This window comes from Sminthopsis crassicaudata, chromosome 6 (genome assembly GCF_048593235.1).
Source record: "Sminthopsis crassicaudata isolate SCR6 chromosome 6, ASM4859323v1, whole genome shotgun sequence".
Lineage (NCBI taxonomy): Eukaryota > Metazoa > Chordata > Mammalia > Dasyuromorphia > Dasyuridae > Sminthopsis > Sminthopsis crassicaudata.
The window spans coordinates 158720674-158743620 of NC_133622.1; the positions used below are offsets into that span (position 1 = coordinate 158720674).

A 22947-nucleotide genomic window follows, 5' to 3' on the forward strand; every position below is an offset into this window, starting at 1 on the left:
TTTCACTCTTCATTATTTCTTGCAAGTTTTTCCATGGTTTTCTAAAATCATTGAGCAAGAAAACATTGTGATGATTTATATGATTTTTATAACTACTTATAGTAGTATTTATCAATATTTATATAGCATATATGATTATAGTGATATCTATAATATATAGTAATCTATATTACTAGTAAATATATAGCAATATATTTTGTTTTGTATATACATAGTTTTGTAATATATAAGTATATAATACATAGCAATATGTATTTAGTATATATAATCATAGTAATATTCCATCACAATTTAACTGTGCTGTTTAGCTACTTAAAGAAATATCTGATTTTTCCAACTTCAAACCAACAACTTTCATTTTCTTTTACTAGCCACAGCTTGCAATTATTTGGAATTAGGACTTTTGCAATCTAGGATCTATGAGACAATGAATTACAAGCCAATGCAAGGAAAGGGAGCTACAAAACAAAGTTGAAGCTCATGCTAGGTATACTATACTCCCCAGGGTTTTTCCTTTTAGAAGAAGAGAAACCAAATCCAGCACTAACCAGTGTCACCACAAAGATAGAAATAGAAAGGATGTTAAATGATTGAAGGAAGAATCATTATTTTGACATTTCTCCTTTCCACGTCTGTTTCTAACCTGAGCATCCTTTTTTGCAAGACTTTTATTCACTTCCAGACTTTCATCTCTTTTGGCCTTAAACAAGAAAAAAAGGGAAAAAAGACATTCATTAAAATAGAGAAAATTCTAGGATATCGTTACCCTCAATCCAACTTTTACATAGAACATGTGGTTATAAACACACTTGCTTCTAACCAGCAAGAGACCTCAGAAGATCTCCCCAGTGCAATATTTACTCAGAACACAGTCAACTGGATGTTTGACTGATATCCTCCATGTTCTGGAACTAGTTATAGTCAATTTAAATTATTTGAAATTCACGTTGTGATCTTTACTCATATATGAATAATTCTGGTAAAGATCTCTTGGAGAGGAATGGTCCTGCTAGAATTACTCCAAACATTGTATTAAAATGACACATTCAAAAATTAATAGCTCCCACAAGAAGGTGAGGTGGTGCAGTCAAAACGATGTGAGTTCAAATTCAAACTCAGATACTTGACACTTAGGAGCTGGGTGACTCTAACTCCATTGCTTTGTCAGAGGAAAAAAAATCTAAATGATTTTGTTTCTGTTTCCAACAATGGGAGATGGGCTTGTGTGGTAGGCTGATAATGAGCATGCTAGATATTTCCCTGCTGTCCTGATCTTAGCTTTTCTAAAATTGAAGTTAGTTTCACTTCTGATAATTTATATGTTGACATGTACTCTGTGCTGTGTGTGTGTGTGAAGAATTGAAGAGTGGACAGAGAGGTCAGTGGGGCAGAAAGCTTGGGGTACGGTAACTAAAGTACGTCTCTGATTTAGAGCATGATATGTGATTCTTCAAGAAAAGTCTCAATGTTCCCATGACTTTACCCTTGATGTAAAAAAAAACAGCAACAATAACATCAATAATAATTGCACTCCTAAGTGCTTTATAATCATTATCTCGTTTGGTCCTCACAACAACTGTGGGGGATAGAAACTATTCTTATCACCATTTTATAGTTGAGGAAACAGGCAAATAAATCACCCAAGATCTCAGTTAGTGAATGTCCTAGGGAATATTTGAATTCATCTCTTGAGCAAATAGAAGACTAGAACTATTTTAAATGTCTTTTAATAAACATTTATTGAATGCCTACTACATGCATGGCATTGTGTCAAATACAAAGAAAGGCAATAATATACAGTCTCTGCTAGTAACGGGCTCACAATCTAATGGAAGAGAAAATATATAAACAATTTTGGAATAAGATTTTTAGATTTGAAATAAAACATCAAGCCAAGCATCCAAGTAAAAATGCACATAAGATATATATGTTTGCACATGCATTTGCTATCCTGTCTTTTTTCTGCTCTAAATAGCAGATCCTCATGGCCACCAGATGGTGCTAATACCTCAGTCATAGACAAAAGGTCCAATCATCAAGGCTGTCAAATGAATCATTATTGGGCAGACATGGATTGTACAAGTATAAGTATATTTTTAGATCAGTTGAAAGAGGCAAAATTTAATTTATTACAACTAAACAAATGCCTGAATACTGTAAGGCAGTCTTATCTAGTAGAAAGTAGCCTGGCCTGGATCATGGAATCTAGGTTTAGAGCCTTTGGCATTTTTCCTTTCCATGACTGTTTCTCACTTAAACATCCATCTAACCTAGCTCTGTTGAATTTGGAATTTCAGGACCGAGTTTGAATCCTGACTCTATGACTGATCATATAGGTAACTTTAGTCAAATTAATCAAATCACATAAGCTGCCAGGGCATTGATCTACAAGTCTATAAAGTGAAGTGTTGGAGTAAAAGTGAGAAGTAAAGTAGAAGTAGAAGTAAAGTGAGTTGGACCGATCAATTACTAAGTTCCCTTCAAGCTCGAGATCTTTGATTCTGTGATTCAATGATGAATGAAACAGTCTCAAACTTGATTTTCACATATGCAAAATGGAGATAATAATATCTGAACTACTCATCTCACAGAAGAAAGCATTTTGTAAATCTTAAAGTTCTCTATCAATAAAGAGTAATTATATCTATAAATATACTCTATAGCTACATACATATGGAATGTATATTTTCTTTTTTATTATAGCTTTTTATTGACAGAACATATGCATGGGTAATTTTTCAATATTGACCCTTGCACTCACTTCTGTTCCAACTTTCCCCTTTCTTCCCTCCACCCTTTCCCCTAGATGGCAGGCAGTCTCATACATGTTAAACATGTTAAAGTATATCTTAAATACAACATATGTGTGCATATTTATATAGTTCTCTTGTTGCACAAGAAAAATCAGATTCAGAAAGATAAAAATAACCTGGGAAGAAAAACAAAAATGCAAGCAGTCCACATTCATTTCCCAGTGTTCTTTCTCTGGGTGTATCTGGTTCTATCCATCATTGATCAATTAGATCTTCTCTATATTGAAGATATCCACTTCTATCAGAATACATCCTCATATCAGTATCATTGTTGAAGTGTATAATGATCTCCTAGTTCTCCTCATTTCACTCAGCATCAGTTAATGTAAGTCTCTCCAAGCCTCTCTGTATTCCTCCTGTTGGTCATTTCTTACAGAACAATAATATTCCATAACCTTCATATACCATAATTCACCCAACCATTCTCCAATTGATGGACATCCATTCATCTTCCAGTTTCTGGCCACTACAGAGAGGGCTGCCACAAACATTTTTTGCACATACAGGTCTCTTTCCCTCCTTTTTCTCTTTAGGATTATATAAGCCCAGTAGTAGCACTGCTAGATCAAAGAGTATGCACACTTTGATAACTTTTTAAGCATAATTCCTGATTGCTCTCCAGAATAGCTGGATCCGTTCACAACTCCACCAACAATGCATCAGTGTCCCAGTTTTCCCACATCTTCTCCAATGTTCGTCATTATCTTTTCCTGTCATCTTAGCCAATCTGACAAGTGTGTAGTGGTATCTCAGAGTTGTCTTAATTTGTATTTCTCTGATCAATAGTAATTTGAAATACCCTTTCATGTGAGTAGAAATAGTTTTAATTTCATCATCTGAAAATTGTCTATTCCTATCCTTTGACTATTTATCAATAGGAGAATGGCTTGATTTCCTATAAATTTCCTAGAGTCAATTCTCTGTATATTTTGGAAATGAGGCCTTTATCAAAACCTTTGACTGTAAAAATGTTTTCCCAATTTATTGTTTCCCTTCGAATCTTATTTGCATTAGTTTTGTTCATACAAAAGCCTTTCAACTTGATATAATCAAAATTTTCTATTTTGTGATCAATAATGATCTCTAGTTTTTCTTTGGTCACAAATTCCTTCCTTCTCCACAAATTTGAGTGGTAAACTATCCTATGTTCTTCTAATTTATTTATAATCTTGTTCTTTATCCTAAATCATGAATCCATTTTGATCTTATCTTTGTGTACAGTGTTAAGTGTGGGTCCATGTCTAGTTTCTGACACACTAATTTCCAGTTTTCCCAGCAGTTTTTGTAAAATAGTGAATTCTTATCCCAAAAGTTGGGATCTTTGGGTTTGTCAAACACTAGATTGCTATAGTTATTGACTATTTTGTCCTGTGAACCTAACCCATGGAATGTATATTTTCAAGCATCTACAAAATCAATTGACCCTTTTCTGCAGTAGTAGATGATCCTCAGGAGTTGCTGGGAGTTGAAAAAATCTATACTTGGTGACCAATGGCTCATGTTAAGTGTCTCTGAACTCATCTACTGTAATCACTTATGAAAGGCCTCTGTCCTTGAGCAGGTCTAGACGTCAAGCTTTTTCAAGTTGGTAGGAGCTCTGAGCCCAGAGTCTGTTCTTTTGCTGGCAAAGCTTTCAATAACTAATCCATTTCACCAAGAAGCAACCACATAGAATTTAGATATGTCAAAAAAAATCTTGACTGTTCCTTATGCCTGTAAAGCATTCCTCTTTGTGCCCTCACAGGATGAATCTTTCCTGTCCCTCAGAATGCAGTTTAGATATCACCTTCTATGAGAAGCTTTTCCTGATGCTGCACTTCCCTGTGCTCTAAACCTCCTCACTGTTAATGACTTCCCTCCCTAACAACTTTCTGTCTTTTTTGTTGTTGTTCAGTCATGTCCAACTCTTCCTGATTCCATTTGGGGTTTGGCTGTTTTTTGGTTTTTGTTTTTACGGAAATCAGGGTTAAATGACTTGTACAGAGTCACACAGCTAGTAAAGTGACTGAAATTTGAAGTCTTCCTTACTCCAGAACTAATGCTCTTAACCACTGCACCACCTAGCAGCTCCCCATTTGGGGTTTTCTTAGCACAAACACAAAAGAGATTTTCAATTTCCTTCTCCAGCTCATTTTATAGATGAGGAAGCAGAGGCAGACATACCCAGAGTTAAACAGCTAGTAAGTGTCTAAGGCCAGATTTGAACTCATTCATTCGTGAATCCCTAAATGATTCTTAATAAACATTTGTTGATTTCATTGACAAAGCAAAAAACTTACTTCTGCCAAAAAGAGCAATCCTTTTCTGAAGTATCCAGATGTCTGTGAAGTAATGTCATCAACAAGACTCTTCTTATATTCTAAAAACAAACATTTAATTAAGATGCTGTGAATGCAAAAATGCCACCATAATGCATAGAAAACTTTCATAGTAATATAAAGACCTAATGGAAGAAAAAAGGCTATTTAGGTAACTTTTGATCTTATTTTGCCTGAGAAGAGTATTAGAACTTTAACTGTTTCTTTTTGCTTATATTTTCATAATCAAAAACAGGGAATAAAATAATTTTTTAAAAGAAAGAAGTGTGTCATTTTCTCTTTTTTTCCAAACATTCCTTATCCCCTACCCCTGAGACCTAATTATTGAATTTAAATTTTTAAAATTAAGCATCTGTCCCCTTTTACTACCTCCCTATTCTCTATCTCTCTCTCTCTCTCTCTCTCTCTCTCTCTCTCTCTCTCTCTCTCTCTCTCTCTCTCTCTCTCTCTCACACACACACACACACACACACACACACACACACACACACACAAATAAAAAAGATTGGGCCCCTGCAAACAAATATGTAGTCAAGCAAAATACACATGCTGATTGCACTGAGCTTAGAATAAGGAAGATCTGAGTTTCCATGTGACCTCAGACACTTAGCTGTGTGACTCTGAAAAAGTCACTTACTCTCTGGTTGCCTTAGTTTACTCAACTGTAAATGATCATAATAGTTTACAAGGTTGTTTTGAGGATCAAACGAGATAACACTATGAAAGTAGGGCCCAAACCATATTATGTGCTATAAATGTGCTTATTCTTATTTCTCCCTTTATTAACCTTATGTAACATTTTCTGCCTCAGATAATATTCATATTTCTCTAACACATTATTCTAAATAAGTTGTCTTTTCCGCAAGTAGCTTCTCTTCCAACGTGTACCTGACCACTTATATCTAAATTGCCACACGACAGAAAGCCCCATTACCTGTAAAATAGGACTGAGAGATCTCCTTCAGTTGTTTATTGTTCCTGGTAATTAGAATTTCGATCAATACATTCGCATCATTTCGCAAGTTCTGAAATAGAAGTATGAATTTTCTAAGAATGTTAATTTTATTTTTACTCTTTTTATTTCCATCTTCACAGAAGGGAAAAGTAGTTTCCAGCAGATTAATTATATCACATATTACACTAAAATAGCTTTCTAAGCCTCAATGCATTTTGTCATTAACATAACACAAATATTCTGAAATTGGCTATCATTAAAAATTACCAAACTTCTGGAAAATGAAGAAAATAAGCTTTCCAAATATAGTAAAGATTGAATTGGTCATTGATGGTATATGCTCAGAGCTTGCTATTAGTCAACTATATGGGAGTTTCATGTATGATATGGGTCATGTAAAACTCAGGCTAAAATGCTGGCACTTTAAGATGACAAAGAGTGCCTTGATATGTAGAGTTGGAAAAATTGATGACTCAGCAGGTATTTTAAAAGGAGTGACCCTCACCTTCAGCTCTTCTCTTGCTTTCTGGCTATGATTTGTATCAGTATTGCTTTGATCTTCTTCCCAAAGGGAAATCAGGGAAAATGAATGTGTTGTTCAATTCCCTTACCACCTTGGTCTCCATGTGGCCATGAATGGATGGCACTAAAACACATACCTCTTTTGAATTTGTTTTCTCCAAACCTTAGGCAAACAAGTGTATATCCTGAGATGGAGGGATTCAGGCCTGAAAACAACTTTGAAAGGTGGAGAATGTTCCTATATTCCATTGGGTCAGAGCTGACTGGCAATGGGAGGCTCCACTAACTACTCCAAAGATCTTGGAGAGACTAATAACTGAAAAGATCTGACCAATTCTGATCTTTTTACCAGCCTACATGTAGTGGGAATTGTTTGGATAATGCAAGGCCAAAGTAAATTGCAAAATGCCTGATTAACAATACTAAAGGTCCATTTATTTTCTTTTAAGTATTAGCATTGTTATTAATACTTAATAATATTAATACTTAATGCTTAATACTTAAAGTATTAAGTATCAGCCTCCCAGCAGATTATAAGAATACATATAAATTAAGTTAGTGAATCTTATACTTTAACATGTTTAACACGTAGGAGACTGCCTGCCACCTAAAGGGGGTGGAGGGAAGGGAAGGAAAAAGTTGGAACAGAAGTTAGTGCAAGGGACAATGTTGAAAAATTACCCATGCATATGTTCTGTCAATAAAAAGCTATAATAAAAAAATTAAATAATTTTTTAAAAAAAGTTGGTGAATCTCATTTTAAACTATTCACTTTGCATATGTTATGTCTCTTTTTTACTTAGCATTTCTTTTGGATGTAGAAATAAAATATCTACCTGACTCATATTGTACACAGTACAATTTCCAACATTTTTTTTGAGGAACACATTGTATTGAAGCCATAACCTAAGCTTACATGTAAAAATTTTCCCTAGGAAATATTAGTCATAATTTAATGAACCCCAACATGTGAGAAAAAAGCATGATTCCTCCCAGTAGTGGATAATGGATGTACCGGTTCAGAGAAGAAGGGATCATTAGCAAAAAAAGGTATTGGTGCAGTATTTCAGCTCATTTGGACGGTGGTTCTTCAAAGTTAGAAATGAATAAGTCATTTTAAAATGAAAGGACAAAGAGCCTTAAAATCAGAAATCATGGCTTGTCATGAAGGTGGGATTATATTTGTTCAGTCTAGTTCCAAGGGCCAGAATAAGGAGCAAAGGGTGGAAGAAGCAAAGAAGACAATTGAGAACTGATGTGAGAGGAAATGTGCCAAGAATTAGAGCTGTCCATAAAGGGAAAGGGCTACCTTAGGAGGTGGACTCTTTAAAGGTATTCAAATAGAAAGATTTTCTGGGTATGTGAAAATGGGGATTTCTTTTTTTTAAACTGGACTGAGATGATTAAAATTATATGATGATCAAGCACGTAAGTAATGCATATTATTTTAAAAGGATCTTGTAAAATTTTAAATTAATTCCTTCTTCCATCCCTGTAGCTGTGTAGACAGGCCAATATCATAGTTCTATTGTGTAGAAGGGAGATTGTCAAAAGATCAGGCTTGTTATAAGAACCAAATATACATTTCCTCCGTGATAAAACCAAAGAGAATTTTTATTTGACTTAATAAGCTTGTAAAATTTGTGATGATAAATCCTGGAAAAGCCTTTTTCTATTGCAAATAAATAATTCACAAATGCTCATGTCTCATTAGGACATAGTTCCTTAGAATGCAAATAAATAATGAAATAGAATGACAAAGTAAAATGACACTGCTAAAGCCACAGTTTATTTTCCTTTTTACCCCATGAAGGATTTGAACTCAGAAAAACTCTTTGTAGGATTCTATACATTGCTACAAAACAGCAGAATAAATGTCAAGTCTGAATCAATTAATCAACAATTAATGCTGATAGTATTAATTGAAGTAATATTAGAAGTATTAATGAAAGAAGAACTATCACCAGTACTGGCAATAATAGAACAAATACTAGCACTATTAGTAGTAGTAGTAACAGTAGTAGTAGTAGTACTAATGGTAGTAATAGCACTGATAACAGTGACCGCATTATTAAGAGTATGAGTGGTAATATTCATAATAATAGTAATAATGTTAATAATAGTGAGGTTGAAAGTATTGTTATTAGATTGAAAGTATTAGTATTAGTTATTACAGCAGTAACAGGAGCATTATTAATAAAATATTATTAGTGCTAGTACTATGTAGTACCATTACTAGTAGTAGATAGATAGTTTTAGCACTAATACTATAATAGTAGTAGCAATTGTACTAATACTAATAGTATTCCATGATGTTACTTGGTAAAAGTGGTAATAATTGTAGCAACAGCAGCAGCAGTAGCAGCAATAATAAGAGCAATACCAGCAGCAGTAATAGTAGGTCATTAATTGACTCAAGTGCTAGACTCGAGGACAAAAGCTGAAAGCTGAGCAGTCCTTATCCCTAAGGAATCCACATAGTATTAGCTGAGCATTTTTTCAGTGGTTAAATTTATTGATTACTTTTGCAAAGGGCTACTTCCTAAGATCATGCATAGACATATACAGATGGTAAAACTTCCATTAGACTCATACCTGCATGGCTTTCTTTAATTGCTTTGCATCAAATAAAGCTGGTGAAGTAATAAGAGCCTTCAACAGACGTTCAAAGTTACCAGTGAGATCCGTCTTCAAGTCATCTTTCAGCTCCTAAAACAAATCCCCCAAAGTAAAACATTTTAAATTCTGGACATTCCTTCTCATCTCACCTGTTAGACAAGAAGAAAAAGACAAACTTCTCTACTTAGGATGGCCCACCCTTCACTCATTCACAAATTCAACTCACTTCTCAGTATTCAGTTACTGCTGCTTAATATTAGAGGATTCCTTCCTTGATCTACAGGCAGATTAGGCTCAGAAACAAGATCTCTGAAGATAAGGAATTCTGCTTAACAGTCTTCCTACATTAGGAAGGATTTGGTTTTACTATAGGGCTACTTCATGTAGAAAGATGAAGGTTTTTTTTTTATAATATTTTTTTCCAATTACATGTAAAATTGTTAACATTTTTGTTTACATTTTGATTTCCCGATTCTCTTCCTTCCTCTCTCCCTCTTTCTTCTCCTCTCTCCTCCCCCTTTTCTTATATGGCAAGCAATTTGATATGGCTATAAATATGCAAAGGCTAAGGATTTTTTTTTTTGATGGTCAAAAACACAGTGCCAAAACAATTAAGCTTTACTTCTTACACACAATTAGTAATGAGGAAAGTGGATTGTGGCTCAAGTGGATGGAGACCAATGATGTTTCTGCCTTAGCTTACAGTTTGTTCTAGCCCAAATTCATTTGTGTGTTAAATCAATAGATTTCTAGTCAATAGTCAATAAGGAAGTTTACAGCCCCATTCTTCAATCTGAGAGACAGGGGGCAGCACTAAAGTGGAGTCCCAAAGCTGATGAGATCTTGATCCCAATGAACCTACTATGGTCCATGGGATCACCAAGAATCAGATGTGACTGAACAACAAAAAAGTCACATACAGATGGTAATAAAACTTCCATTGGGCTCATACCTGCATGGCTTTCTTTAATTGCTTTGCATCAAATAAGGCTGGTGAAATAATAAGAGCCCCTTCTTGGGCTCTAGAGAGGAAATGAAAAAATGTTCCTCCTTCCTTTTATTGGGGAGCTGAGAATTGATGGGTATAGAATGTTATAAATGTGGACAGACAGACACCACTAATATATGAGTCGGAATTGCTATACTGCTTTGAGGGTTTTTGTTTGTTTTTACTGATTAGGCTGGGAGAGGAGGTCTATTCAAAATTGAATCTGATATAAAAGTAAAAGGCTTTGATAAAACATAAATCAAATGTGAAAAATAGAAATCACTGTGACACACAACTATAGTAACTCATGAGCAAAATGCCAACAAAACATCATAAAAAGAACATATCCAACATTCCACCACAGTACCTTTTGGCATTTTAACTTATCTATGTGTTTTACCTTTTCCAAAACTGTGTCAGTCATGTTTATTTTTACATATAACTCCACAGATGATTCTAGAATTATTCCTCACTTTTTTTTTAATCAAAGAGCACCATAAAGGTTAAATGACATGATAAATATCTCATAATTAGTAATGGTGGACTAAGAAAAGGCCTCCCATCTCTGGACGTTGTTTCTTTCCCATTTTATATTAAACTAGAAACGCAATTTTATAGGCACATCCATTCATGACCTTCCATACGACATATGTAATTATCTTCTTTTTTTCCTGAGTCAACTGGGGATTAAGTGACTTGCCCAGTGTCACACAGGTAGGAAGTGTTAATTGTTTGAGGTCATATTTGAACTCAGGCCCTCCTGACTTTAGAGTTGGTGCTCTATCCCCTGCATCAACTAGCTGCCCCCATGTGATTATCTACCTTCTTAGTCACTTCCACTAATTAAGTCTTACCTTCCCAGATATTTTACGATATTCCACAGCAATCAACTGCCGCTGTGCATAAGATCTTGCTGTGAGAATGCTGATAACAGTTCGCTCACTTTCTCCTAATTTTGTAAAGAAAATAATTGTACAAAGCTTCAACTCAAGCTTGCTAAATATTTATTTTGAAAACAATGATAATGATTAAGATATTATAAATGCAGAAATTTTGGCACTTCTAGTTTAATCTCCAGGTTCTGATTAGGTTAGCTCCATCTAGATGCTCATATGACTACATCTTTTTTTTTTTTTTTTTTTTTATTAAATCATTGCACAAGTACAATCAAGAAAGTTATGCTTGCAATTGAGTTAAAGGAGGCATAATCTTTCACAGCATAAGGATATAAGTAACCAGTGTGAATATTTATTTCCTTTTTATAAAGCATTTTATTTTCAAAACATATGTACAGTTTTCAACATTCACCTTTGCAAAACCTTGCATTCCAATTTTTTTTCTCCTTCTCTTCCCCCTACCTCTCCCCAACAGCAAGTAATCCAGTATATGTTAAACAAGTGCAATTCTTCTAGACATGTTTCCACAATTATTATGTTGCACAAGAAAAATCAGATCAAAAAGAAAAAAAAAAGATAAAGAAAACAAAATGCAAGCAAATAACAACAAAAAGTGAAAATACTATGTTGTGATCCACACTTAGTCCCCACTCTCTGGGTGCAGATGGCTCTCTCTCCATCACAAGACCATTGGAACTGGCCTGAATCACCTTGCTGTTTTCAACAGTGTCCATCAAAATTGATCATCACATAATCTTACTGTTACCGTGTACAATATTCTCTTGGTTCTACTCACTTCATTTTGCATCAGTTCTTTAAGCCTTTCTGAAAATCATCTTGCTATTCATTTCTTGTAGAATAATAATAATATTCCATAACATTAATATACATTAATTTATTCAGCCATTCTCAAACTGATAGGCACCCATTCAGTTTCCAATTCCTTACAAAATGACTGTCACAAACATTTTTTTCACATGTGAGTCCTTTTCCCTTTTTTATGATCTTTTTGGGATACAGGCCCAGTAGATACACTGCTGGATCACAGTTATGCTTGCACAGTTTGAGTATAGTTCCATATTGCTCTCCAGCATGATTGGATCAATTTACAACTCCATCAGCATCCCCTCCAACATCTATCATTATTTTTTCCTGACATTTTAACCAATCTGAAATGTATGTAGTAGTACCTAAAAGTTGTCCTAATTTGCATTTCTCTGATCAATAGTGACTCAGAGCATTTTTTCATATGACTAGAAATGGTTTTAATTTCATCATCTGAGAATTGTCTGTTCATATCTTTTGAACATTTATCAATTGGAGAATGGCTTGAATTCTTATAAATTTGTCAATTCTCTATATATTTTAGAATATTGACAAAATAATATGAAATACAGAACATTGCTTACTAATTTTTTCAATAGACTTATGGATAGCGTCAGCATCTGTAAGTTGATTAAAACAGGTAGTCCCTATGGTCTCAGTCTATAAGAGAACACATAAAAAAGAAACATTTTTTTAGCTGCAAAATATGTCTTTCACAAACACTTAGTCTGTACTTAATTTGAATCCTTTAAAAAATCTGGACCAAAACTATGATATTTATCAGTGATGGGAGCTCCCAGTGAGGTACTTCTATCTAAGCAAAGTATCACCCATTTTACTACTAATAACTTTAGAGAGTTGATAAAAAGATTAATTGAGTTGAAAACTTAAGTAAGTTGGCCAAAGTCACTCAGCAAGTATTCAGCAGAGATGGACCTTGAACTTAAATCTTCCTGACTCGTTTCTCTATTGACTGCACTAAAGTGTCAAAATCAAATAGAAATGGAAGCCATTCAACAATTCATAAGTCTCCCTACTGAAAGGGTATTGACTTTTATTAACATTGTCTGTGTTCTATTAATTACTTTGTTAAATATTTTTCAGTTACATTTTAATATGATTCCCATCCCACTGAGAAATTTTGGGAATTTGATACCTCCATACTATATCATATTGCTTCTTAAATGCCTCAACCAAAGATTAATCTATAGGATATACCTACCACATGTTATCATGTATGTTCTAGAAATAGAAAGAATGAATTATACATGTAATAAGCATATTTTCATTCCTTCTCCTATATATAATTGGGATGATCAGAAGATCCTTTATTTTTTATTTTTTTGGTAATAAATGTTTAGCATCATCTGAGAAATGTCCTTCCAAGAGCTTTGTTGACATTATGAATTATTTGGCATAGAGAACAAATGAGAAAAAGATATACACATATTCTAAGCACCCTCCTAAATCCATGACTTAGAAAAAGCTAGCCATTTGGCTAGGAAAAACTCACCAAAAGAAAAAAAATTAAACATTTTAGTTTTTTAAAATGTATATTGTTAATTTCTGAAAATAGCAAAAAATTCAAAAGGTAGTAGCAAAGAAGCACATTCCAGGCATGGACACTCAGTTATGTGAAAGTACAGAGGTGAGAGATGGATACTTCTCATATGCAGAAAACATTTAGTGGTTTCACTAAATAGTTTTATGTTACAATGATTTTACTCAATTCATTTTTTTCTTGAAATATTTTTGTGAAGGCATTATTCCAAAATGTGTTCCAGTAGATTGAGGCATTTACTTATTGTCACCATTTAAAATAAGTGATAGAAAAGAAGGACAAATAAACTTGAAAATGTAATGTTAAAAATATACTGTTAATGATCAAGTGTGGATAGTAATAGTAGAGATTAGAAAATACATGTTCCTTACCTCTTTGTATAGGGGTGGGAGGCTATGAGCTGTGAGTATTGAACACTATATATTCTCAGACTTGATTGGTATATAGTTTGGTTAGCTAAAATTCTTTTCCTCGGTCTTAAAATCATATCTTTTGTTTTAAGAAAGAAGCAGGAAGGAAGTGTATTCACAGATGAAGAGAAATATAAAATATATCAATTTTTAAGGAAAAATAGGACATTAAAAAAAGCATATAAATGAAAATAAGTATCTATGTGATAGGTTTTCTCCATTCCTCAATTCCCTCTTCATAGTGAGGCTGTTTCTTCATTACCATAATCAAGTTTCTTTTTAAGCTGTTATGGCTGTGACTTCCCTTTTATAAAACTCTCTAAGGTTGACTGTTGTTTTGTATTAACATGACTTCATTTGGTCTCTCCTCAAGTGCTTAATATCATTCCTGTGAAAGGCTATTATCTTGTCATTTCAAAGTGAATGGAGAATTAATGTTCCCACAAAGACAAAAATGAGATATTATGTCTGCTCAGTCAATAGATTAAATTGAGCAATCTGTTTTAATACAACCTAATTGATGAAAAATCCAAACCACTCAAATTACAGAATTTTAGATACTAAGATAATTATAATTATTCAACAACTGTCTGTCAAGGTGTTCTGAACAGACAACAGGCAAAAGATTGGCCCTGGCAATAAAAATCACTGTGGCACACTCTTGTGATTGCTCCTCATGCTTTGGTACATCTTCCCTTTGATGATGATTTCCTATAATCTCTTAGTGGTTAGTTTGTCCTTCCGTCTGCATGATTCAGTAATTCTCTACTTACTTAGCACAGGATGCTATTTGGTACAGGTACATTATCAGCTGCTGGTTATTTGAAAATTATACAAGCAATGTTTCTCATTATTTTTTTTTTTTATTTTTTCACTGTTTGTTTTTTGTTTTTTGCTTCTTGGCCATTCACTCAATACAGTGTGTACAGAGTTAAAGAATGAGGTCACAGCAATTGGTTTTGTTATGTATTCGTAGTTCTAAGATTTGCATTCCTGTGGTCCTGATACATTATTGTACCTTCTTCTAAAAAGCTAGAAGGAAATGGCTATAAATTGACTATGAATATAAAAGATTATGTTAACACCATCAAAACTTCAGCTGGAAGTTACCTACTTTTTTGTTTTTCTGAGGCAATTGGGGTTAAGTGACTTGCCCGGGGTCATACAGCTAGGAAGTATTACATGTTGAGATCACATTTGAATTCAGGTCCTCCTGACTTCAAGGCTGGTGGTCTATCCACTGCACCCCCTGGTATACTGACACAATCAAGGAGACTAGACTAATGGAGGGGAGGGAAATGGGAGAGCAGAAAGGTAATAGTTTTTGCCATTGGCCCCAACAATCTCTTCCCTTTTAAAATTGCCTTCGGGCAATATATAAAAGCTGGGCAGACTCAGTATCTCTGGACTGCTATTTCAGTTTTTTTTTTTCTTTTCTACAGTGACAAATGTAGACTGAAGGTTACTTTAACACAACATATAACTAATCCACTGAGTGACTTATATTCCATGCCTTACAGATAAAGAGCTGCAGGTATTTCACTACAGGTCTTTGTAAACTCTGATTAAATTCTTTAATCTTTTCACACTAAAGTAGATTGTCATATAAAAGAAAACATATTAACTACTCATTTCCTATATGATGCCATATATCTATTTGTCCATATGACATGGACTGTCTGCTGTATTATGCTAATAGGAGAAAAAAGAAGCCAGTGAAAGAGCAACGTAGATCCTGGAAGTCTGGTTCTCCCAGTTAGCTTTTGTAATGCATCTTTGTTTCTTTATATTATATATAAGTCTAATGCAACAGGAAATAATGCAAACAGGTTGAAGTTTCTGACTTATCCCTATTCTCTGCCTCTTCTCAGAAATTCCAGGACTGCATTGCTCAGTAATGTGACCACTCATTTGTCTACTGTCTCAGATCAGCTCAAAGCAGAGGTCTTAAGTTGTGTACCTGGATTCATGAAGAGGTCTTCTGTTATTAATAGGCTTGGATCTTCTCAGTGGTATCCAATGAAAAGCTCCTCACAATGAGCTGGAACAAAAGGCAGTCCGGAGCTTTGTTGCTCTAACTCTAGAGCTGGGCTATAAATCCAGAATGGACTAAGGAAGAGACCTGCATCAAGGTATGGGACTGGCCTATATCTGTGCGCCATAGTAAGGTGCAGTCATGAATCTAGCTGACACCTTGCCTGAAGCTGTGTACTGGGCAAGGTTCAAGATGAACAATATTTGTGTGCACAGACCACCCCCCACCCCCACCCCTGCCAAGGGGAGGGTCACAGATTTAATGTTTACTCTGGTTCAAAGCCTGTCTCTCAGTGACTAGGGGAGAGATAACAAAAAAGGGGAAGCTTCTGTTCTGTTACTCCAAACTTGCAGAAAGCTTTCCAGAAAGCTGACAGTGGCCAGAGACAGCTTAGAAAGCATGGTAATAAAAGGAGTCTTTTGTAAAATGAGAAGTAATATCTATCTAAAACCATCAGCAAGCATGATCTATAAGAAGGATAAATTAAAAGTCTTCCCAATAAAAACAGGAGTGAAGCAAGGATGTTCATTATCACCACTATTATTCAATATTTTACTAAAATGCTAGCTATAGCGATGACAAGAAAAAGAAATTAAGGGAATAAAAATAGTCAATGAGGAGCCAAAACTATTATTCTTTGCAAATGATATGATTGTATGGTTAAAGAACCCTAGATTATCAACTAAAGAACTAGTTTGAAAAAATAACTTTGGCAAAGTTGCAGTATAAAACAAACCCACATAATCACGAGCATTTCTATAAACTATCAACAAGATCTAGCAGGAAGAAATAAAAAGAGAAATTTCCTTTAAAATAGCTGCAGACAATATAAAATATTTGGGAATCTACCTATCAAGACAAAATTAGAGATAATATGAACACAATTCTAGAACACTTTTCATACAAATAAAAACAATCTAAACAACTGAAGAATATTAATTGCTCATGAGTAGGATGAGCCAATATAATATAAATGGTAATATTTTAAATTAATTTACTTATTCAGTGCCAAACCAAACTATAAAAGAATCATTTTATACAACTAGAAAAAAACCAAGCAAATTGATTAGGAAGAATAAAGGTTAAAAATACCAAGGGAATCAATGAAAAAAAAATGGGAAGGAAGGGTGGCCTACTAGTATCGGGTTTTATACTATGTTAAAAGGCAGTAATCATCAAAGCAATTTAATATTACTTAAGAAACTGAATGGTGGGTTAGTGGGATAGATTAGGTATACAATATATAGTAGCAAATGGCAATTTAGCAGAACTGAGACATAAACAAATATCTCACAAAGTTTATCATCATAATGTCAAAATGAATAAATAATTTAGATATACCAAATGATGTCATAAGTAAATTAGGTGAGCATGGAAAAACTTACCTGTCAAATCTATGGATAAGGAAAGAGTTTATGACTAACTAAGAGATAGAGTTTATGACTAACCAAGACTCAATTTATCATGAGAAGAAAAATTCATAATTTTGATTACATGCAATTAAAAAGATTTTACACAAATAAAATTAATGCATCCAGCTTAGGAGGAAAGAAGGAAATTGGGTGAGGAGAGAAATATAACAAGCTTCTCTGATAAAAGCTCATTTCTCAAATATATAAGGAACTGAGTCAAATTTGTAAGAATAAGAGTCATTTTCCAATTGATAAATGGTCAAAGGATATAAATAGGTAATCTTCAGAAGAAGAATTCAAAACCATTGGTAGTCATATGAAAGAAGTCATTATTGATTAGAGAAATGAAAATGAAAACAACTATAAGACACCATCTCACACCTATCAGATTGGCTAACATAACAGAAAAGGAAAATGACAAGTGCTTGAGGGGGTGTAGGAAAATAGGACCACTAATGCACTATGAAACAAATTCAGAAAAATATATAGAAATGAGGTTGTACATGGGTTTAAATAACAACCTGAGGATTTTGTAATTTATTCTTGAGGCAATATGGAGTCAAGGAAGATTTTTGAGCCAGAGAATGGTCTGATAGGATTTAAGTTTAAGGAATATTAATTTATTAACTGTGGAAGATGGCTTGGAAAAGAGACATTTTGGCAACAGAGAGAACAATGAAGAAACTATTTTAATAGTCCAAATTAGATGTGATTAAGAACCTGAATCAAGGTAGTATAATGTTGATGTGGATAGAAAGGAGGAGGAATGTAATAGATTGTGTTAGGTTTGAAGTCAGAGAGACTTTTGAGTTCAGATCCTGCATTTACAAACAGTGTGACCCTTGAGGTAGCATTTAAATCTCAGAAAAATGAAGATAATAATTTGACCACGACGGTGAAATAAAGTCAGGAACCCATCTGAGCTCTCCCAAAAAAACTATAAAACAATAACTCAAAATGAATTCTAGAGCAGCAGAATGACAAAATTTAGAGGTGAAAAAATTTCCCAGTAAAAGACAACTTAGAAGATGGATCTGTACCATTAGGAGGAGAGTAGAGCATAGTCCAGCACTGGCATACCTGGACAAGTCAGCATTGAGGTGACTGAATCAGCAACATTGGTCAGAAGGACATCACAAGGGACATATTGCTTACACTGGGTGCAGGACACTGTTACATTGCTCATATATAGATCAAAGGTCTGAGATACAGTACAAAGTGAGAAGGAATATTAGCCCACTAGAATTTGTGACCAAAAGGAAGCAGGGTTCCTAGTTACTTTCTAAGGCAGAAAATAGTGCTTGTGGTCATTCACAGACCAGAACACAGCTCAGGAGAGCAGTGATCATACCTTTGAAATCATATTACCTTGAAAGAAATGAAAACTTACAATTGTAGTCTCCAGAAGTAGCCCTGAGCATGAAAAATCTGAAGCCTGAAACAGTCTCCCTTCATTCCAGGAGCAGATCCCAATTTCAATATAAAAATAAAAAATCAAGAAATTGATTGGAATAATGAGCTAACAAGAAAAAAAGAAACTGACCCTAGACAGTTATTATGGTGACAGGGAAGATCAAAATTCAAACTAAGAAGAGGGCAACAATGTTAAATGACTATAGGCAAAGCATTAAAGAAAAATGCAAATTGGTTTTAGAATCAAAAATAATTCCTAGAAGAGATCAAATTTTTTTTCAAAATCAAAAATAAAAGAGGTAGAGAAAAATTGAGAAAAAAATGACAGTGATGCAAGAAAACCGGGGGGGGGGGAGTTAACAGACTGATTAAAAAGAAAGCACAAAAATATGGGTAAAGATATAGATAAATTTACTGAAGAAAAGAACCCCTTAAAATATAATTGACCAAATGAAAAAGAAATCACAAAAGGGTACTGGAGGAAATAGCTAAGTTAAAAGTTAGAACTGGGCAAATGGAAGCTAATAACTTCACAAAATATCAAGAAAAACAAAAATAAAAGAATGAAAAAAATATGAAATCTCTTTGGAAAAACAATTGACATGAAAAATAAATCCTAGAGAGATAATTAAAAAATTATAAGAGCCTAAATAACATCTTTTGACAAATTATCAGTGGAAACTGCCCTCATATCATAGAACCAGAGATTAAAAGAGAAATACAAAGAATCAACTGATCACTTCCAGAAAGAGATCCCAAAATGAAAGCTCCCAGGAATATTGTATCCAAATTCCAGAACTCCTTGGCCAAGGAGAAAATACTGCCATTACCCATAAAGGAATGGTTGAAATATTGTAGAGTCACAATAAAACAAGATTTAGCATCTTTTATGTTAATATTCTGGGATATGATATTCTGGACGACAAAGGAACTGGGATTACAAACAAGCAATACTCTCAAGAGATGAAAAGGAAAAAAAGGAGCTATAAGTACAGAAATTTTTATAACAGTTCTTTTTATAATAACAAAGAATTGGACATCAAGGGGATGCCCATTACCTGGAGAAGGGGTGAACAAATTGTGGCATATGATCATGATGGAGTACTGTTGTGATATAAGAAATGATGAGCAGGACATTTTCAGAAAAACCTAGAAAGGCTTACATGAAATGATGCAAAGTGAAGTAAGCAGAACTAAGAAAATATTGTACACATCAACAACATTTTATGATAAACTGTGAATAATTTAGCTATTCTCTATAATTAAAAAATCCAAGACAATTCCAAAAGTTTGTAAAGAAAGAAATGATGGAGTTTGAATGCAGATTGAAGTATCCTATTTTTTACTTTTTTTGTGGGAGTATTTTTGGTCTATGTTTCCTTTTATACCATGATTAATATGAATATGTGTTTTAACATAGCTATGGGTACAGCTCACCCTAACCTTCCTTCAACATGTCCTGTTGCAACAAAATGAGAAGTTATCTCTTCCCAACCACATGAGCAGGAAGGAAAAGAATAAGGATGAGACAGTCTCTAGATTGAAGAACTTCGAAGTGGTACAAATTCTGCCCAAAATACATATAAATCAGCAAAGAAAATATTAGGAAAAAAGATGTGTACTGTAATATCCAAGAGATTATAAATTATATATATATTATATTATATATTATAAATTATAAATAAAAATATAAAAATTATAAAGAAATTATAAATCTCTCTGAACAAATATTGTAAGACAAAGAAAGTTGAATGAACAACAATAAATGTGGCCTTCCAAGAGAGCATGGAGTCACAGTGAAAGAGAAGAACAGATTGGGAATACAAGGAACATATAGAAGAGAATATGAACCTGGAACAATAAAAAATAAACAGATTAAAATAACACATGATTTCTATCAAAGTAAAAACCACTGAGAATGTGTAGAGAAATAACTTAAATTTCCTACATCTCCCAGAATCATGTAACATGTCAAAAACTCTGAAAACTATAAAACAAGAAATAATGTAAAACAATTATGCAGAATTTTTGAAAAGAGAAAACAAAGTACTAATCAAAAGATTCGACAAATCACTTCTAGGAAAAAAATCTTGATGCTACAAATTCCAAGAAACATAATGGTTAAATAAGACAACTGTAATGTTTTAGAACACATTCTGAAAGTGACCAAGAGAAAGCTTTTCAGGTAAATGAAAGGAAAATTAGAATAACACAAAATTTTTCTGCATCCACTAGAAAATGCAGAAGAAAATAGAATAATATGATCTGAAAGACAAAGGCACTCAAAATGCAATCCACATTGACATATCCTAAATATCTAAGCTTAATCATCAATGAAAACAAAGATGAATATTCAACAAAAGAAAGATATTCGAAGCATGCTTGTAAAAAAATTTCAAGCAACTCAAACAACAGACACATAAGAAACATGAATAAATACAACCAAGGAAAGAATAAGTAATAAAATAAATTATTCATATCTCTAGAGATCATTTTTAAAAAGAGAGAAAGACATCTGTTGGCTTAAAACAACAAAAAGGAACATCAACAGATTTATTTTTAAATATTAAGATGAGATTTTAAACATTAAGATTAAGATAAAGAAACAGGAAAAGTGATGATAGAAGATAAGGCTTGAAACACTATGCCCTAAAATCCTATAACCTCAATCATTCTTTAGATAAATAGGTTAAAGTAAGAAAGGAAGTAAAGATCTCTAAGAAGGGAGCTACTGGAGAGAGAGAGAGAGAGAGAGAGAGAGAGAGAGAGAGAGAGAGAGAGAGAGAGAGAGAGAGAGAGAGAGAGAGAGTTAAAAATAAAAGAAAAACAAAAAAGAGGAGCTTTCAAACCCAGTTCTGGGAAGGGGTTCTGATGAAGAGCACTTCCATATTTATATGTTTAGTTTATGATGAGGAATGAGTATTTAACCTGTTGAGAGTTTGTGTAACCTAAGAAAAGGTTATGCTTCCATGAATAATATGTTGCTTCAGAAGAAAAGAAATTAGTGCTTTTATGAGCAACCAAAATTTAGGATGAGAGGGTACTGATACAAGGAGAAAATTGCATGGCAAATGGGAAAGAAAAGGTTCGGGGCTTACATATCACTTTTAAATGAAGCCTTTCCTCATTCCCACTAGCTACTAGGCCTTCATATTTTTACTAATTGTTCTGCATTTATGAATTCATTTTATGTAAATTTTATTTGTTTCTCCTGATAAAATATAAGCTTCTTGAAGTCAAGGATTATTTCATTTTTCTTTCTATAGCTTTAACTTCTAATGTTTAGTCATAGATATTTAATAAATACTTGTAAATTGATTAATTTAGAACAGTATAGTATGATTTTTGACTCTCTGGTGAAAGTTTTATAGGTTGTTAATGTCTCTGTTTTGCCTGGAATCTGAAAAAAACAGCACTTAACTGTTTCCAAACTACTAGGAAGCAAAATTATTCATATAAAATCTGATCAAACATAGTGATTCTTATTAGGGACTTACCTCCCTAGAATGAGAGTATTTGGAATATGTAAGGATAAGGAACTGAGAGGGCAACTGGCACCACTGACTGGAGTACAATGCCGAATGTGACTCAGGATTGGGGCCAAAAAGCAATTTGGGCTCATCCACTCATTTCCACAAGAGTGCAATAGTTGGGAATGGTCTGCCTAAATAACTCCTTCATTATTTACAAAGCACAAGTAAGGAAGTTGGCATCATTCTAATATTGACAAATGGAAAACAAAGACTCCACCTGTGACTTGGGAAAGATCAAGGGAGTTGTTGGAAATGCTGTCATTCTATATTCTGAGAATTTAGGGACAGTGGCCCTGAAAGCTATCCTTTATCTCTATGGTGAATCCTAGCCTTTCTAGAAGCTCTAATGATTGGACACAATGGAGAAAATGATTTACTAAACAAATTTCAAAGTTCATCTCAATTGCTTTCTTGATTTTCTAAGTGGAGAGAGAATGTCTTAGCCGGCACTGGTTATGTGTTCATGAAACTCTTCAATCACTACAATCCAGTAACCACCAGAATCCCAAAGTCCTTCAAAAGAGAGTTTACACATCTGTTCCTCCACAAGCGTTTCCTACTAGTACTTCACCCTCAAAATCTATCTCCTACTACAGAATGCAAGCTTCTTGAGGGCATGGATTATTTTATTTTTGCTTTCATATGCC

At 33.8% G+C, this 22947-nt stretch overlaps 1 protein-coding gene across 5 annotated transcripts in view; it reads right to left on the reverse strand.

Moving 5' to 3' along the window:
- ANXA3 (annexin A3) overlaps window positions 1-22947 on the reverse strand; it is a 45129-nt gene that overhangs the window by 12569 nt on the left and 9613 nt on the right. For all 5 annotated transcript variants that reach the window (XR_012483721.1, XR_012483719.1, XR_012483720.1 and 2 more), the window contains exons 3-8: window positions 12521-12596; window positions 11070-11164; window positions 9204-9317; window positions 6066-6156; window positions 5093-5172; window positions 644-700 (exon numbers count right to left, since the gene is read on the reverse strand). Coding sequence is in view for 2 of the 5 variants with exons in the window: in XM_074276762.1 (XP_074132863.1) it covers window positions 644-700; window positions 5093-5172; window positions 6066-6156; window positions 9204-9317; window positions 11070-11164; window positions 12521-12596 (513 nt within the window). In the remaining 3 variants the exon portion in view is untranslated. The remainder of the gene's footprint in view (window positions 1-643; window positions 701-5092; window positions 5173-6065; window positions 6157-9203; window positions 9318-11069; window positions 11165-12520; window positions 12597-22947) is intronic.